General features: G+C 49.3%; 1 protein-coding gene across 2 annotated transcripts; it reads left to right on the forward strand.

Annotated features, from left to right (window-relative positions):
* The first annotated feature begins 8034 nt into the window (after positions 1-8034).
* Positions 8035-18680, forward strand: Tacr2 (tachykinin receptor 2). 2 transcript variants are annotated; one of them, XM_036167021.1, is made up of 5 exons: positions 8035-8922; positions 14202-14396; positions 15688-15841; positions 16608-16804; positions 17922-18680. In XM_036167021.1, the coding sequence occupies exons 1-5, from the start codon at positions 8531-8533 to the stop codon at positions 18136-18138; spliced, it is 1155 nt and encodes a 384-aa protein (XP_036022914.1). In that variant the 5' UTR covers positions 8035-8530; the 3' UTR covers positions 18139-18680. The 2 variants fall into 2 exon arrangements, with proteins under 2 accessions (XP_036022914.1, XP_036022916.1); XM_036167023.1 differs by lacking the exon at positions 17922-18680 and adding an exon at positions 17514-17559.
* Positions 18681-18877: the final 197 nt, after the last annotated feature.

Here is an 18877-nt window from a genome sequence, read left to right on the forward strand (position 1 = left end):
AGCTTTTAGGGCAAGGCACTGCCCCAGCACACTCTCTGTGTTTAAAGAAGATGTCAACAGCAGCCTGCACTCTTGGCAGAAGCTGGCTCGCTCTCTGTCTCTCAGCTTAATGTTCTGGGCCACTGACTCCCCAGCCAAGGGGCACACAGCTCACCTCCCAGAGGATGCAGCCTGGGCTCCTATTATTTGTAGACAGAGGGGAGCGATCTATGATCCATAGCCCAGGAACACTGCCGACTCCCACATCCTCCTCCGGTCCCCTGCGAGCCTGGTACAGAGACAAGCCTTGAGTTGGTTTTGGTGTTTCGCTCGTAAAGTAGCTGAGGGTGACCTTGAACTTCAGACCAGTAGAGGCCATGTAGGACAGAGGGCAGCTCACAGGAAGTAGGAGCTGGGTAGCTTTCCCTCTCTGCAGGACTTGCAGCTCTTTGCTGTGTGTAAGACTAGGCTAAGGCTCTGGGCTCTGGAATCTCATAGACCCAGCAAGAGCCTAACTGGGGAAGCCATCAGCTACCAACTTCTCATCTCGCCAAATGATGAGTCTGAGAGAAGAAACAAAGCCTAGTCCATGCCTATGTGGTGGTTTGAATGTAAATGGCTCATATGTTGGATACCTGGTTCCCAGTTGGTGGAACTGTTCAGGAAGGATTGGAGGAGCTGTGTCACTGGGTGTGGGCTTTGAGATTTCAAAGACTGGTGATCCTCAGTGCTTGTTCTCTCTACATCATGGTTATGGATCAAGATATGAGCTGTCCGCTGTTCCTTCCTTCCTCCATCATGGTCTCTAACCCTCTGAAGCCATAAGCCAAGATGGAAGGAATGCTCTCTTTTATAACTCGCCTTGATCATGATGCTTCATCAATGCAAAGAAAACTAACAAAGGCAGCCTGCCATCACCAGTACCTTCGTGGAAAAGGGGACATTAGAAAACAAAAAACAAAACACCTCCCCTAAACACTAAGGACAAAGTCTCAGGGTGATCTTTTGTTCTTTTTAGACAGGGTTTCATGTAGCCCAGGCTAACCTTGAAGTCCTGATCCCCTGCCTCCACCTCCAGGTACTGTGACCATTTATATTTGCCGCCAGCAGGCACCACAGTCCTTTACGCTGCGCTGTATTTGTGGAGCTGACTAAAAAGACTCACCAGGTCATCCTTCCTGTCCCTGTTTTGTCTGGTCCAGATGAGTTTCCATCACCCTCTGTCACCACCCTGTGGTGGCCAGATGACCTGTGGTGTCCGACACTAGTGTCCCATAGAAGGTGTGACCCAGCACAGTCTACAGGACAAACACACAGTTGCCTGAACTCTAAAGGTATCCCTTGAGCCAGCTTTGATGGGAGCACACCTGTAAATCCAGTGTGCTGGAGGCAGAGGCAGGAGGCTCTCAAGTTTGAGGTTAGCCTGGGCTACATACAAAGCCTGGACTATGTATGGAGAAGAAAATAAAGAAATAAAGATATTCCTTAGTACTATGGAGAGCACTTGGCCCACAAGGCTTCTTGGAATTCCCTTTTTCTTTTCCAGTCTCTTCATTTATACTCTTTTATGTTCCAAACACCCTGAAAAAAATAATTCCTTTTTTTTCTTTCCTTCTGTTTTTGTTTTGTTTTGTTTTGTTTAGTTTTTGGCATGGGTGAAATATGGTTTAGTGTTCTTATGCTAGAACTTTGGTCCCCCGTGTGTTGATGGGAAGTTTCCCTTTCGGACGTGAAGCCTGATGGAAATTGATTAGATTGTGGATGGAGCTAGCCACCCTTGGAGGGAATTAATGAAGGTTTATGGGGTCGTAATAACTGCCAAAGAAGCAAGACTGCCCCTTCCCAATGTCTGTGGCTTCTTTCCCTACCTGTCCCACATACAGGGGACTCTTCCCAGAATTGATGCCATGCTGCTTGGACTTTGAGCCTTTAATATTGAGATGACTAAATATTCTGTTTTCATAAATTACCCAGGTTTTTGTCATATCTGAAAGCTGACTAAGACACTTTCTAACTACACTCTTTAGGCCTCTCTCCTTGAGTCATAGTGACACAAACCAGCAAGGCACTCTTGTGAGCACATGCCCCATCTAAAGGGGACAGCTGACGCTTTGCCATGGTGGACACCATCGTGTCCTCCTGGGGCCTGCCAGCATTCTGCTGTGTGTGTTATGGAGGGACAGTGACTGGCTGACACCCTTACAGGCCCTACCTCAGCTACAAAGAGCTGCCTTATCCATGGCCACACCCTCTCTTGGGTGACCCTCATCCTGTGGCCTGTGCGGATCCACTTTCATACAGGAGAGCAGCCCCAATGGGACATCGCAGTTGCCAGCAAGCCTGAGGCTGTCAGGGCCCTCTGAGTATCTTCCTCCAACATGGCTTCCTTCCCCACTTACACCTGATGCTGGTCCCAGTGGTAGCTTCTTGGTCATCATCGGGGACACAGGTGGTGAACCTGAACCTTCTTCCTGTGGGGTTCGTGATCAGTCCCACAATCCTGCAGAGCCATGGGGAGTCTTTTCCTCTCTTCTTCCTGCAGGTAGAATGTCCCATGACTGCCATGGTCATGATGGACAAACCCTCTGGGGCAGTGTGGTTTTGACCACAGAACAGCTTTTTGGTGTCTTTTCTCAGGTGCTGTCCAGCTTTTTCCCCTTCCTCTTCCTCCTCCTCTTCCTTCCCAGACTAGGCAAGCTGGCCTGTAAGACCCCGAGACCTGCCCATCTTCACCTCCCTGGCACTGGGATTCCAATATTACAGTCGCACACCTCCACTTTGTGTTGTGGAATATTTGTTTACACTGTAGAGATGTGTCTCTGCCTAAGGTGCCTTCTGATTGGTGGCTAGGTAGGAGGGGACAGGCGGGACTTCTGGGGAGAGAGAGGACTCTGGGAAGAAGAGAGGCGAAGATGCCAGTGAGATGCAGAACAAGACGGACATACAGTACAGAGGAGAGGTAACCAAGCCACATGGCAGAACATAGACGAATAGAAGCAGGTTAATTTGAGTTATAAAAGCTAGTTGGGAGAAAGCCTAAGATGAAAGCCAAGCTTTCATAATTAATAGTAAGTCTCCATGTCATTATTTGCACACTGGCAGTCCAAGAAATTCTGATGAGAAAGTTTACTACAATGGGGGTTTGAAAGAAAATGGCCCCCAAAGGGAATAGCACTATTAGGAGGTGTGGCCTAGTTGGAGTAGGTGTGGCCTTGCTGGAGTAGGTGTGGCCTAGTTGGAGTAGGTGTGGCCTTCTTGGAGAAGTGTGTTACTGTGGAGGTGGACTTTGAGTTCTCCTATGCTCAAGCTGCTCCCAGTGTCTCAGTCTACTTTTTGTTGCCTGAATAGCAACATGTAGCAGCTCCTTCTCCAGCACCATGGTGATAATGGTCTAAACCTCTGAAACTGTCATCCAGCCCCAATTAAATGTTTTCCTTTATAAGAGTTTCCGTGATCGTGGTGTCTCTCCACAGCAATACAAACCCTAACTGGGGTATTGTTGTGATAGGTGTGACCATGTTTTTGTTTGAAGGAATTTGAACCCTGGGACTGTGGATTAGAAAAGCAGCTGAACACTTGAAGTGCTACTTAATGGGCCATGTTAGTATGAGCATGGACAACAGTGGTGCTGAATGTGATTTGATGAACAGTGGGGGCCTGACTCAAGAGGTTTCAGAGGAGAAGAATTTTAATATGTTACCTAGAGATTGTTCTTGTGGTATTTTGATGAAGAATGTGGCTGGTTTTTTTTTTGCCCTTGTCCAAAGCAAAGAGTCTTCCTGAGGCTAAAGTGAAGAGTTTTGGATTCATTCTGTTGGCAGAGGAAATTGCAAAACAGCCTAGTATAGACTGTTGTGTGGATATTAGTGATAACTCTAATGAAGATTTGTAATAAAAAGGAGAAAGCTGAGCAAATAAAAATACAAAGGGAGTAGAATAGATCTAAATCCTGTGCTCAAGGAGATAAACGGATTAATAAATGGGATAAATCTAGTAGTGACCTCAGGGCAAGACCCCACCCAGGGTTGGGGGATGGTGGCACAAGCCTTCAATCCCAGCACTCAGGAGGCAGAGGCAGGTGGATCTCTGTGAGTTCAAGGCCAGCTTGGTCTACAGAGTAAGTTGCAGGAAAGGCGCAAAGCTACGCAGAGAAACCCTGGGTTTTTTTTTTTGTTTGTTTGTTTGTTTTGTTTTTTTAAAAAGATCCTACCCAGTGAAGTTTCTAACCTGTGAAAAGGAATTAAAGAAAAAGTTAGAGCCAGGTGTGGTGGGGCATACCTTTAATACCAGCACTTCTGAGGCAGAGGCTGGTGGATCTCTGAGTTTGAGGCTAGCCTGGTCTACAGATCCAGTTTCAGGACAGCCAAGCTTAGACAATGAGGGAAACCATGAAAAACAGAAAGATCATGAAGATGTAATTGAACAAGGGGGTCATGTTCCAGCCCCAGCAAGCAACAGAACTTGGCAGCTTTGGCCACATGGTTCTGGCTTTAAAGATAGAAGAAAGGGGCTATGGAATTTGCATTTGTAACAAAGGAAAGCTGCTGAATCAAGACCTAGAGAGGCCATTGCATGAAACTGTGATGTTGAAGCCTGGATTGCCTTGGAGACCCCAAGAAGTTGGACATGCCAGAGCTGTGGGATACCTGTCAAGGAGAGCTGCTAACAGGGAATGAATCCAGCCCAAGAGAAAGAAGTGTGTTACAGTCAACAAAGCTGACAGGAATTGGAGATCTGAAGAATGTTTTGACATCAGACATGGAGATGCAGAGATTGGAGTTTGCCCAGCTGGTTTTCATCTTGCTTTGGTCCAATATTTCCTCACGATACTCCCTTACCTATGTTTTGGAATGGTAATGTGTATCCTATGCCATTATATGTTGGAAGTATGTGATCTGCTTTCTGTTTTTTGGGTTTTTTTTTTTGTTTTTGTTTTTGTTTTTGTTTTTTTAATTTTATTTTACAGGGGGTTACAGTTCAGAGATTGCATGAATCTCAGAAGAGACTTTGAACTTTAGACTTTTAAATAAGTTTGAGACTACTATAGACTATGGGGAGTTTTGAAGTTGGACTGGATACATTTTTGCATTATGATATGGATACAAGCCTTTGGGAGCCAGAAAGTAGAATGTGGGGGTTTGAAAGAAAATGGCCCCCAAAGGGAGAGGCACTATTAAGAGGTGTGGCTTTGTTGAAGTAGGTGTGGCCTTGTTGGAGGAAGTGGGTCACTGTAGGCGTGGGCTTTGAGGTCTCTTTGGTGTCTCAGTCTACTTCCTGTTGCCTACATATCAACATATAACAACTCCTTCTCCAGCACCATGTCTACCTGCATACCACTCGCCATGATAATAGACTAAACCTCTGAAACTGTAAGCCACCACCTCAATTAAATGTTTTCCTTTGTAAGAGTTGCCATGGTCATGGTGTCTCTTCACAGCAACAGAAACCCTCACTAAGACAACATCCATCTTATTTTATGTGGGTTCTGGGTGTGGAACTCAGGCTCTCATAATTTTAAGGCTATCTCCCCAGACCATTTGTCTGTGACATGGTCTCATATAGTCCAGGCTGGCCTCGAACAGTCTACGTAGCCAAGGATGGCCTTTAACTCCTACTCTTTCTGCCTTGTGTCACCAAGCCTGGCTTAACCCTCCCATTTTGATGTCCCAACAAGAGCAAGGAATTTAAAGTTCCTCTCTTCCCTCTTGAAGACTGGCCTTTAAGACCATCATCTAGCTGTGGATTCCGAGGGCCTGCCCTGAAATAGCACAGCTGACCAGCCACACTCTGTCATCCCTCCCCACTTCCCCCCCATCATGGGGGGGCACCTCTCCTTCCCGGAGCCTACAAGCCTTCCGGTGCATTGTTGGAAAGCCGCAGGAGTTTATGATTTAAGGAGGAAATAAAATCTCAGATTTAATAGCTCCAAAGTATAATCCCCATTACATACACAACTGAGTGGCAGGGGCGGGGATGTGCTATTCCGGGCTTCTGGAGCTGGCGACATACTCTCAGGTGTCCCAGCTCTCCGCTGGGTTTGTGGACCAAAGCTGAACCAAGTGCAGCTGCCCGAGCACGGGAGATCGGGCTAGCAAGGGGAAAATGGCTTCCGTTCTTACTGCTACACACTTTGCCCTCTGGGACAGCAACAAACCCAGAATTAATTGGACATTACTGCTGCCACCAAGTGACCAAAGACAGAGACCCTCTGGTAAGAGACCAACGTCAAACCATGGTGGCCCATCCAAGGGGAGAAATAGGCCTCCACGGCCCGGCAAAGAATGTGGCCAACTCTATATTGGGTTCAGGAGTTTCAGAACCCTCTAGCCCAGGGGCTCTCAACTTTCCTAACACTGTGACCCTTTAATACAGTTCCTCATGTTGTAGTGACGCCCCCCCCCATTATAAAAGTATTTTCGTTGCTACTTCATAACTGCAATTTTGCTACTGTTATGAATCCCAATGTAAATATCTGATATTTGCAATGGTCTTAAGTGACCCCTGTGAAAGGGTCATTCAATATCCGAGGGTCATGACCCACAGGTTGAGAAGCACTGCTCTAGGGAAGATGAGGAGCCCTGGAGGTACTTCTTCTCCAAAGACAAAAGCTGGGTCTTCCAGTCCCCCAGATATACTGTGCACATCAGTCCAGCTAGGATAGCAAACAACAGATATTATTATGGCGTGGATGAGCTCATCAGGAAATTCTCAGTAAGAACTGCTTAGAAAGAAGCCGTGCAGCCAGGTGTGGTGGTGCATGCCTTTAATCCCATCACTCGGAAGGCAGAAGCTGGCAGATCTCTGAGTTCGAGACCAGCCCTGGTCTACAGGGCTGTCTCAAAAGACAAAAAAAAAAAAAAAAAAAAAAAAAAAGAAAAAATTTTAAAAGCCTCAGGATGTGTGGCTTAGCATTGTTTTATCTTAGAGTCTGTAAGTGGCACTGACTTTTCCATCCTACAGAGCTCAGAACTGGGGGCGTAGCTCAGTTCATAGAGTACTTGCCTAGCATGCAGGAAGCCCTGGGTTCAATCTCCAGCATGTCATAAAGTAGGCTGAGTGGCACACGTCTCTAATCCCAGCATTTGGGGTGGGGGGAGAGATTTGACCACCACTTATCTAAGCTCAATTTCTAATTTTATTTATTTATTTATTTATTTAGTTAGTTAGTTAGTTTTTTTGGTTTTTCAAGACAGGGTTTCTCTGTGTAGCTTTTTTCCTGGAACTTGCTTTGTAGACCAGGCTAGCCTCGAACTCATAGAGATCTGCCTGCCTCTGCCTCCCGAGTGCTGGGATTAAAGGCGTGTGCTACCACCGCCCAAACAATTTCTAATTTTTAAAAAATAATTTATTTTTATTTTATGTGCATTGGTGTTTTGCCTATATGTATGCCTGTGTGAGGGTGTCAGGTCCCCTGGAACTGGAGTTACGGATAGTTATGAGCCATGTGGGTGCTGGGAATTGAACCCAGGTCCTCTGAAAAAGCAGTTAGCGCTCTTAACTGCTGAGCCATCTCTCCAGCCCCCTCAATCTCTAATTTTACATCTAAGGAAACTGAGGCTGTAGATGAGGAATGACCAGGATTACCTGGTCAGTCAAGGAGTCAGGTGCAGAGCCAGAGCCAGAGGCCTGGAACCCCAGCCCTCATCACTTGACTGACACCCCATCAAACTCACCCTCATACCTGCTGGGTATTTCTGAACACTAAGACTTCCTTTTGCAAGCAGAGTAAATGACTTGCCTGGGGTTCCCAAGCCAGCCTGGAGTTGGATCTCATTCCCAAATGCAAATGCCAGTGTGCTCTAGCAGCTCCCACCTGGCAGAATGTAAACACTGAGGCTTGTACCCTCTATGCCACCCCTACCCAGGCTGTGCCTCTTTTCCCCGCTTTCCGAAGGCTCTCCCTACTTCCCAGCGGGTCCTAAATCTTTCAAGAGACAAAGCCCAGCCATCCAAGCAGGGGGTGGAATGAGGGAGGGAGCCGGCAGCACCCTGCCAAGGCCCTCGCCTGCCCTGCAGGGAGGAGCTGGGAGCAGCGGCTGAGAGCTGGCAGCCTTGGGAGCCTGCACAACAAAGCCTGGAGGCCAGCCGGCTGCATACAGGCCTTGTAGGACCCACAGACTTGCCACACTGTGCACACCTCTCGTCTGGAATGTACCCTGAATAGCATTAAGAGAGAGATGGATTCAAGTTCTGGCTTGTCACCAACTCCCTGAATGCCCACGGCTGGACACGACCTCTCTCCAACTCTCCTTCTGACTCTGGCGTGAAGGAGCCGAACCAACGCGTTATCAGGATGCCTCCTGCTCTGAGATTGGAGTTTGAGTTCTCTGTCTCCACAAGGTGGTTGAATGGTCTGGCTGAAAGCCTGTTTTCTGCTCAGCATAACTCATTTCTGCTTGAACTGTAGGCGTGGCCCTCTGGCTACACGTGTCTGCTTTTCAATTGTCCTCACCCCTGTGTATCTACACACCCAAGAGGATTTCTCTTCTGTAGCAATTCCAGAAAGAACTGCAGAGCCAGAAGACCCTGTGTTCCAGGCCCAGAATCAGCCATGGGGGCCCGGGCCGTTGTCACTGACATCAACATCTTATCTGGCCTCGAGAGCAACACCACGGGGGTCACGGCCTTCTCCATGCCTGCCTGGCAGCTGGCACTGTGGGCCACAGCCTACCTGGCCCTGGTGCTGGTGGCGGTAACAGGCAACGCCACAGTCATCTGGATCATCCTGGCCCACGAGAGAATGCGCACGGTCACCAACTATTTCATCATCAACCTGGCCCTGGCAGACCTCTGCCTGGCAGCCTTCAATGCCACCTTCAACTTCGTCTATGCCAGCCACAACATCTGGTACTTTGGCCGAGCCTTCTGCTATTTCCAGAACCTCTTTCCCATCACTGCCATGTTCGTCAGCATCTACTCCATGACTGCCATCGCTGCTGACAGGCAAGAGTGGGCATCGGGGGAGGGGGTGTTGGGTGTCTTGTCGGGGGGCGATCTCAGGGAATTGCCTCCTAGACCTGGTGACGGTTCATAGGAGGTAGACAAGGAGAACCAAAGCAAAGAGAGTTGAGATCAGACTTCACCCTAGGAGGCTGCTCGAGGCTGCAAAGGGAGATGTTCTCAGCGGCGACTTTGAAAGTGCAGGTCTCCTTATCTTGCTATCTTTATTCAAAGAAATTGTTCATATTGCTTTCGTATTTAGGAAAAAAGGCTGAATGTTGCATGAGGTTAGAATGCTACATCTAGTTAGAACAATGCCTTTTTTTTTTTTTTTTTTTTTTTGGATGCTGCTGGTGTGTGTATACAAGCGTACCAACCTTTGAGGAGTGGGCCTAGGGTGGGGTGGAAGAAGGAGCATTGAGACCTTCTGGGACAGGCAGGGTGGGGCTAAAAGAGGCCTGGAATGTCTGGAGGAGAAGGAGTCTGACTGACAGCTAATAGGATGGGATGAGGGAAGACCCAGGAAGAACAGGGGAGACCGAGCCAGAGCCATGAGTACTGATTGCAATAGTTACATAGATGTGAGTCTCCCCTTCTTCCCTCATCCTCCACCCCTCCCCAACTTCCCCAGCACCCTTCACCCATGGCCTCTCACCGCTGAGCTGTAGATGGTTTTCTGGAGATTTCCTTTGCGAAGTGTTTTCAAAACCATTTCCTTTGACAATGTTTTCTACTCATTGAAAGTGAAAAGTTGGGGGCTGTGAACGTAGCTCAGTTGGCAGAGTGCTTGCTTAGCATGTTTGAAGCCCTGGTTTTGGTCCCCAGCATTGCATAAATCAGGTTGAAGATGATGGTACATGCCACCACCTATAATTTCCACACTCAGAGGGAGCAGGAGGAGGGTCAGAGGCCCAAGATCATCTCTCTCTCTCTCTCTCTCTCTCTCTCTCTCTCTCTCTCTCTCTCTCACACACACACACACACACACACACACACACACACACACAATGTGAACACCATTCATGTAGGCCCAGCTTCTAACTTGACACCCAAGGAAACTCAGCAATCAGGATAAGTAGGGTTACTTAAGGTTAGCTAGCCAGTCAGGGCAGAGCCAGGGGCCTGGAACACAGCCCTCTGGGTAGTGGGCACAAGGGAAGTCTTTCCAATTGGACATCCCTTCCTACTCCCTGGGTATGTCAGAATGTCCCCTGAACATTTCTTTTCGGTTATGCAGCAAATTTAGGATGCCTCTTCCTCTATGTCGGGCACAGTTCTAAGTGTTGGGGAACCTCCACCATTAGGAGGAAACAACTTTAGCACCTGGTCTCAGGGCCTCCACTTCAGAGGGAGGCTGGGACCACAGAAAGCTAGGTGGGAGCCTGGGGGCCTGGGAGCCAGGCAGGGGGGTGATGACTGGTGTTTCAGAGGAAGAGTTCTGATCAGGCTGGCAGCAGCTGAGACTCATTATTCCTTTCTCCACGTCTTTTTAAAACTTTAATCACATTTCTTTGTTTGTTTGGTGTGTGTGTGTGTGTGCAAGCATTAGCGTGTTAGCATGCACACTTGTCACAATACACCTGGGAAAGTCAGAGGACAGCTTGCAGAACTCAGTTCTTTCCTTCTACTTTTTGTGGGTTCTGGGGATTGAACTCGGGTTCTCAGACTTCACAGCAAGCACCTTTACCCACCAAGCCATCTCACTGGCCCCTTTTTCACTCAACAAATATATACTCAGTGTCTTCTGTGTAAGTATTATTCTGGGCTTTAGGTGGGAGAAACCCATGTAAATGTCCCTGCTAGGGTAAGAATTGAAATCCTAAACACACGAATAAATAAATTGTTAAGTTGTATTTTGAGATCATGAGTGCTGTGAACAAATATTAGCTGGGGGTGGGGAGGGACAGACTGCACTTGGTGGGTTCTCAACCTTCCTAACACTGCGATCCTTTAATACAGTTCCTCTTGTGGTGGTGACCCCCAGCCATAAAATTATTTTTGTTGCTACTTCATAACTGTAATTTTGCTACTGTTATGAATCGTAATGTAAGTATTTTTGGATACAGAGGGTTGCCAAAGGGGTCGAGACCCACAGGTTGAAAAGCACTGGGCTTCAGGCTTAAATGGGCATGGGATGGGTCTCATTGGGAGGTTGGGATCTGAGCAGAGATGAGTAGGAGATCAGGGCTGCCTGGAGAATTCTAGAGACAAATGTTCTAAGCAGTAGATAAGGTGGCAATGTTCTCAGGGCGCAACCTTTTTGTTTTTGTTTTTGTTTTTGTTTTTTCGAGACCAGGTTGGCCTCGAACTCACAGAGATCCACCTGCCTCTGCCTCCCAAGTGCTGGGATTATAGGCATGCGCCACCACCGCCCAGCCTCAGGGCGCAATCTTAACCCCCAGGATGCCCTGGTGTGGACACCTCTACGTCAGCAAACAAGGGAAACATCATACAATTCAGTGCCACATTCTACGGTCCCAGCCTTGGGTCAAAGCTCAGGTCCGTCCTAGAGAGGAAGAGCCAGGCATTGCCCATGACCAAAGCCATCTCTGATGAATTGAAAACAGTGAATACATAGGACTATTCTCATTACTGCGCACATGTGCCCTGGTGTAAGAAAAATGACCCATTTTTGTAGAGCTGGAAATGCAAGTCCAGAGACCTAAGGCTCTCCTTGTTTGAGAGCGTGTCAGGAAGCAGCGGAGACAGGATTCGAACCCAGATCAGCCTGATTCTAAACTCCCAGACCTGACCCTCTGCTAATGGGGCTTGAGCCCCTACACCTGGCCCTCATATTAGACACTCATTCTAGCCCAGCAGTGGTGTGCACGCCTTTAATCCTAGCACTCAGGAGGCAAAGGCAGCTGTCAGTGAAGGACTTGTATAAGCACGGACACTTGAATTCCATCCATGCTAGCATACACTTGTGATCCCAGAGCAGGAGACGTTAGAGATGGGAGGATTCCCAGTGCTTCCTGGACGGTCAGTGTCTTAGTTAAGGTTTCCATTGCTGTGAAGAGACTCCGTGACAAAGACAGCTCTTAGAAGGAAAACATTTCATTGAGGTGGCAGCTGACATTTTCAGAGGCTCAGTCCATTATTATCATGGTGGGGAGCACGGTGGCTGGGAGTATGGCAGCTTGCAGGTAGATGTGCAACAGGAAGTGAACTGAGATATTATGTGTGGCTTGAGCATATATGAGACCTCAAAGCCCACCTCCACAGTGACACACTTCCTCCAAGACCATACCTTCTCTAACAAAGCCACACCTCCCAATAGTACCACTCTCTATGAGCTTATGAGAGCCAATTACGTTCAAACTACCACAGCCAGCCTAGTCAAACTGGTGAGTTCCAGACCAACCAGAGATGTTGTGTCAAAAATCAAAGTAGATGGTCTTGAGGAACAACAACACCCAAGGTTGGTCTCTGGCATCTATACACTGTACACACCTGTACAAACACCTGCATGAATGTAAATATTTCAGCTTGGCACGGTGGTGCACGACAGAAGAATTGGAAACTCAAGGCCATCCTCAGCTAAATGGAGAGTTTGAGGCCAGCCTGGGTTACATGAGACCCTGTCTCAAAAGTCAAATGAACAGCTTGGTATGGTGGGTGGTCTACACCCTTGATCTGAGCACTCAAGAGGCAGAAGCAAGCAAATCTCTGTGAATTGAAGGCCAGCCAGGGCTACATAGTAAGACCATGTCTCAAAAAGAAACAAACAAATAAACAAATTAATCTTGTTCTAACAGAGGGTCTGTGTGCTTCATTGTACGGTTCACAGGCTTGTGATACCTGGAGTGACCAGTCTAGTCCTACCCTGTCCTCTGCTGAGAGGGAACCCAGCCCTAGGTTAGAATGTATATTCGGAGGATAGGATTTCATCTTTGGAGGATGGTGCCTTTGGGTCCTTTGGCTTTGGAGAAGCAAGCAGTGAGCCTTCCTCCATGGGGTCATAGGCTGAAGAAGCCTGAGCCCCCACTAAGTCTGAGATGCTCCTATAGTGACTATGTGGGTTCTGAAATACAGGGAGCAGGGCAATCCAGGACAGACAGCTAGGACCAACCAGGATGCAAAGTCAGTGTGGCTCCGTCTTCTGATGTGGCAGAGATAACACTCACTGTCAATGTCACCGCACTTCACCAGGCACGGGGCTCAACAGCAGCTCAAGTCCCTATAGTGCCCTCCAGAGAGACGGCACCTGAGCCTGTTCTAGACAATGTCATCAAGAAGGTGGTCTATGACATCAGTGAGTACGAAGAGGGAAGGGAAAACCCCACAGAGAGCCATACAGGCTGTTCTGGGGGCATCTTCATTAAGGTTTCCATTGCTGTGATAAAAAATCATGACCAACGGCTGGAGAGATGGCTCAGAGGTTAAGATCACTGGCTGTTCTTCCAGAGGTCCTGAGTTCAATTCCCAGCAACCACATGGTAGTTCACAACTATCTATAATGAGATATGGTGCATATATGTAGGCAGAATAAATAAATAAACCTTTAAAAAAAATCATGACCAAGAGCAGCTTGGGAAGGGAAGGGTTTATTTCATCTTATGCCTCCAGGTATACATAAGGGGTTCAGCAGGTAGAGCACACACCTAGCAGCTTGAAGCCCCAGATTCTACCCCCAATACTACATAAACCAAGCATGGCCATACGTGTCTGTAATTCCCTCTACTCAAGAGAATCAGGAGTTCAAGGTCATCCTCGGCTTCATAGCAAGTTCAAGGCTAGCCTGGGCTACATGAGACTTTGTCTCAAAGAAAAATAAAATAAATTTGCTCATTCTTAGTCACATTGTCTGTGTTCTGTGGCACATATGGTGAATGGTTACTGAACAGAACCCTGTGTGTGTCAGATATATCTTGAAAGTTCCAGAGGGCATCTTTGCTTTGGTCTTTGTCTGGGAAATGGTTGTACTATGAGGGTGGTTGGAGGCTGGCTTGTGGACAAGGGTGAAGATGCTTGAGTCAGGCTGAGCTTCTAGCTAATGTAGGACCGTATCCTGCCCCAGGTTGGATCACAGTGTGGCTGTCCAAGGACCTGTCCACACCCAGAGGGAAGCAGTGGAATGGGTACCTGGGCTAGATTCTGGGGTACTAGTGTGCTATGGTTAGAGACAGTCACCACCTCCCCACCACCACCTCTGCAGATTGGGTGGGATTCCAACCTCTGCATCCGGGACAGCTGTGTGGCCAGGAGGAGCTGGAAGGCACGGGCCTGGGCAACCAAGTAAGGCAAGGGGAATGTCTGCTGATGTTGTGATCTGCTTGTAGGTACATGGCCATCGTCCACCCCTTCCAGCCACGGCTCTCGGCCCCCAGCACCAAGATGGTTATCGCTGGCATCTGGCTGGTCGCTCTGGCTCTTGCCTCACCACAGTGTTTCTACTCCATCATCACTGTGGACCAGGGAGCCACCAAGTGTGTGGTGGCCTGGCCCAATGACAACGGAGGCAAGATGCTCCTTCTGTAAGCCCCACAGCAGGGATGAAGGGGGGCGGGGACATGTGCTTGTATGTTGGCTCATGTCTGTGTGGTGTGTGCCTAGGGATATGCACACGACTCTGCAGGTACATATGGGGTCATATGAGGGCAGGATTATACTGAGGTTCCTCAGCTGATAGCAAGGGGTTGGGGGTGTGGCTCAGTGGTAGACTGCTTATCTAGCATCCAGGAAAACCTCCGTTCAGTCCCCAGGACCACACAAGCTGGGAGTGGTGGTACACCACCTGTGATACCAGCACTTGAAGCTAGAGGCAGAAGGATAGTAAGTTCAAGGCCATCCTCAGCTACCCAGCATGCTCAAGGCAAGCCTGGGCTACATGCGGCCCTATTTTAAACAACAAAAATTAGCAGTAAAGCTGCATCCCCACAAACCCTTTGTAGGTAGAAAATACCCATTGTTAAGTGTGGGTAATGCCCTCATAATGGTGACTGGTGGCTAACTGGGGGTGACACTCACTGCCACTGCCTAGCTTTTTGATAGAAAAGCCAACAGAAAGGTAAGAATTTAAGGTGTAGCTTCTGCTGGATGTGTGCTTCATTTCCATCACCAGACAAAGTCATTGAATCAAAACATTAAGTTGGGGACCATCTATACTAAAAGCAGTAAGTCCTAGGCCTGTCACAAGCCTTTTGTATCTACTGATACTTTGAATTCTCTTAATGTTATGGAGCAAATGCTGTTAATATTGTACTTATTTATTTATTTTTATTTAGACAGCCTATCTGCCACCTCACTAAGGATGAACATGGACCATGTGTGTCTGCAGATGGACCGTGTGGCTCTGCATATCACACATGCGCTGCCACTGGTGTCTGTGTATGGATGTGTGTGTAGTCCGTTTGGAGGCCAATGCCAGGTAGCCATCCATGGCAGCCTACTTGTAATATCGGTACTCAGGAGGTGGAGGCTGGTGATCTAAAGCAAGGCCAGCTGGACTAGCCAAATCAGAGAGCTGCAGCTCAGGTCACCGGGCTTGCTCATCAGCGCAGAGCCATCTCATCAGCAGCGCTGGTGTTACATTTTATATGTTAAACAAACATAAAATTCCATTAGCTTTTCCCCTCCCCCCTTTAAGCCTTTTCTGTAACACGGAAGAACTGGGGCTGATGCCTGTGACCTTTTGTTGCCTTAATTTTTCTTTAACTCGAACCCCAGGGTGGGGGCTTCAAGGTGGGGTCCGTGGGGTTCACGGACCTTAAGCTTGGGCGGATCTGGCTGCCTGCTGCCCACCCAGGTCCATGGCTCTCCCTCCAGGTATCATCTGGTGGTGTTTGTCCTCATCTACTTCCTGCCCCTCGTGGTGATGTTCGTGGCTTACAGTGTCATCGGCCTCACGCTGTGGAAACGCGCGGTCCCCAGACATCAGGCTCACGGCGCCAACCTGCGCCATCTGCAGGCCAAGAAGAAGGTGAGAGCGGAAGCGGAGAGGGCGGGGCCTGCTCCCGGAGCCACCTGGAGCCCCGAAGCCTACCCACTAGGGGGCACCGGAGAGCACACAATCCAGGTCACTGGGCATCTCAGAAAAGCCGCAGAGGAACCTCTGTGATCTGGAGACCAATACGAGACCGACTTGCAAGCAGGGTGGCTCTTAGGACAACACCCAGGGGCCCCTTCGACTGGGAAGTTGGTCTCCATTTGCAACTTGCCTTCCCGGCCTCAGGGATGCTGGGCAATGCAGGAGTGTGCCTGCAGATGCCGGGCATGTGAGGTGCCCGGGAGGGCTCAGGAACCTGGCCTCTAGGCAGAGGATGGGGTACCAGGTTGGAACATCACTGCCTACATAGATCGAAGGACTAAAGTAAACACAGATCCTGGGGAAGGGTGGCGGCCTGGGTCCCAGAGCTTTGACCTCCTAAGAGGGGACAGGATGGAGAGGTGCTCCCTGGGAAAGAATCCTGGGAGAGTGGACCACAGAACCGGTCTGCTAGACATGAGGATTTCAATGGAAGGACGGCAGTGTGAGCAGACAAACCATCCTGTGGCAATGCCTGAGGTGGTGGGCTCTGGAGCATGTGGCAAATCCATGTTCCAGGGGATGGAGGCCAGAGAGGTAGAGGGGGCCTGACTGCAGAAGGTTCTCCAAGCTGGGGTGAAGGGTACCCCACACTGGTACCAGGAGGGTGAAGACTGGGGACTCAGGGACCAAGGACTGACCTGAGCCTCTCCCTGACCAGTTTGTGAAGGCCATGGTGCTGGTGGTGTTGACATTTGCCATCTGCTGGCTGCCTTACCACCTCTACTTCGTCCTGGGCAGCTTCCAAGAGGACATCTACTACCACAAGTTCATCCAGCAGGTCTACCTGGCACTCTTCTGGCTGGCCATGAGCTCCACCATGTACAACCCCATCATTTACTGCTGTCTCAACCACAGGTCAGTCCCACCCTGGCTCTGGCCCTTTACCCACGGGGCCTCTCCTGCATGGTGAGGGACCTCCACTCTAGCTCCTGCCGGAGCTTAGAGCTGCCATTCGCCCCGCCTAGGGATGCTGCCTGTGAGTGATATAGTTGATGAGGTGCTTGCCTGGCAGGCATGAGGCTCCAGGTTGGATCTCCAGCACTCCATAAACCGAGCATGGTGGTGTGCACTGGCGATCCCAGCACTCTGGAGATAGAGGCAGAAGGATCAAAGTTCAAAGTCATTCTCAGCTACATTGGCCAGTCAATGTCACCATGGGGAAGGGTGGTTTTGGTTTAGGGTGTTTTCTGTTTGTTTGTTTGTTTGTTTGTTTTCCAACTTTTTTTCCTCCAACACCCAAGGCCTCATTTTACTCATTTTGAGACAGGTCCAGCTGCCTAGGCTAGCCTTGGCCTTTCCTTGAGCTTCCCTCCTCCTTCCTTATTCTCTGGAGTAGCTGGGACTACCGGCCAACACCCAGACTTGAGTGAAAGCTGTTTATTCTTCTGAGCAAATGTACCCATACTTGGTAGCTCCAATGTGCCAGTTTTCCTTTGAAACAGCTCCTGGGTGCCAGGGGGTGGGGATTGGGGGGCATCCCTATTCCACACACATGGCCAGAGCTCAATATTCTCTCTCTCTCTCTCCCTCTCTCTCTCTGATTCCTCTTTGAATTCCCTGCTAGAAGCCAGTTAAGTCACGCGGTTTCTTTGTAATATACTGTGGTTTCTCTCTCTTCTCCCTTCTCCTTCCCTCCCTCCATCTCTTCCTTCCTTCCTTCCTTCCTTCCTTCCTTCCTTCCTTCCTTCCTTCCTTCCTTTCTTTCGAAGGCAGGGTACCACTTGCTGCCTCGGAGCTTGCTGCTCTCCTTCCTGCCCCCACCTCAGAAGTGCCTGTCTCCCGTCTTTCTGGCTGTTCCGAAAGACCAAATCCACTCAAGTGTGCATCTCAACAGCCCCGAGTTGGTGGTGGTCTCTTCAGAGTGAGGTACCTCTGCCAGGGAGCTCGTCTCCTGGGGCATAGAGCAGTCACATGGCTGGTGGCTCCTGCACCCCGACCTCCCTTGCTCACAGAGACTCTCCGCGCCCCTCAGGTTCCGCTCTGGATTCAGGCTTGCTTTCTGGTGCTGCCCCTGGGTGACGCCAACTGAGGAAGACAGACTGGAGCTGACTCACACGGCATCGCTCTCCAGGAGAGTCAACAGGTGTCACACCAAAGAGACTCTGTTCATGACTGCGGACATGACCCACTCTGAGGGTGCCAATGGGCAGGTTGGGAGTCCCCAAGATGGGGAGACTGCTGTGCCCTGAAGACTTGAGCCTGTCTGCAGGGCCAGGCTTATCCCCCCTTGAGAAGCAGCTGGTAGAAAATCCCTAACGTAATAGCTTGTGCCACACTCCATTCTTCAACACACCAATAGAAAAACAAGATGGTGCCTGGAGCCCCCACGGGCAATGCTAACACAAAGACCTCAGAGCTCACACACCTGTCATAAGCATTCCAGGGACTGGGGAAGGAGCCGGGAAGACTGGGAGCCAGCTTTGGCCAATCGAGGAGCCGCAAAGTGAAATGTCTCCCTGGAGTATAGAGAGGGATGGGAAAACTGGATCCCATCAAAGATAACTGCAGTTGTTGTGAGAAAAGGCAGTCAAAGGGAACACAAGATGGCTCAGTGAGATGGTGAAGGCACTCGCTGCCAAGCCTGGCGATCTGAGTTCAACTCCTTGAACCCACATGAAAGGAAAGAGCCAGCTCCTGCAACTTGCCTTCTGACCTCCCCAAGTGTGTTTGTATACACACGCATAGATATTTCCCTTTAAAAAGGGGAAAAAAGGGCATGCTTGTGGGGCAGTGGTGGTACACGCCTTTAATCCCAGCACTCAAGAGGCAGAGGCAGGTGGATCTCTGAGTTCAAGGCCAGCCTGGTCTACAGAGTGAGTTCGAGGCCAGCCAGGACTATGCAGAGAAACCCTGTCTTGAAAAAAAAGGGGGGGGGGGGCTGGAGAGATGGCTCAGATGGTTAAGAGCACTGACTCCCCTTCCAGAGGT

The sequence above is a fragment of the Onychomys torridus genome, chromosome 18 (assembly GCF_903995425.1).
Source record: "Onychomys torridus chromosome 18, mOncTor1.1, whole genome shotgun sequence".
Classification (NCBI taxonomy): Eukaryota; Metazoa; Chordata; class Mammalia; order Rodentia; family Cricetidae; genus Onychomys; species Onychomys torridus.

Excerpts from the sequence above, each read along its gene's own strand:
- Tacr2 (XM_036167021.1), top strand. The coding sequence starts at position 8,531 with ATGGGGGCCCGGGCCGTTGTCACTGACATCAACATCTTATCTGGCCTC. Across the intron at positions 8,923-14,201 it reads ACTGCCATCGCTGCTGACAG|GTACATGGCCATCGTCCACC; the intron begins GCAAGAGTGGGC and ends ATCTGCTTGTAG. Across the intron at positions 14,397-15,687 it reads GGAGGCAAGATGCTCCTTCT|GTATCATCTGGTGGTGTTTG; the intron begins GTAAGCCCCACA and ends CTCTCCCTCCAG.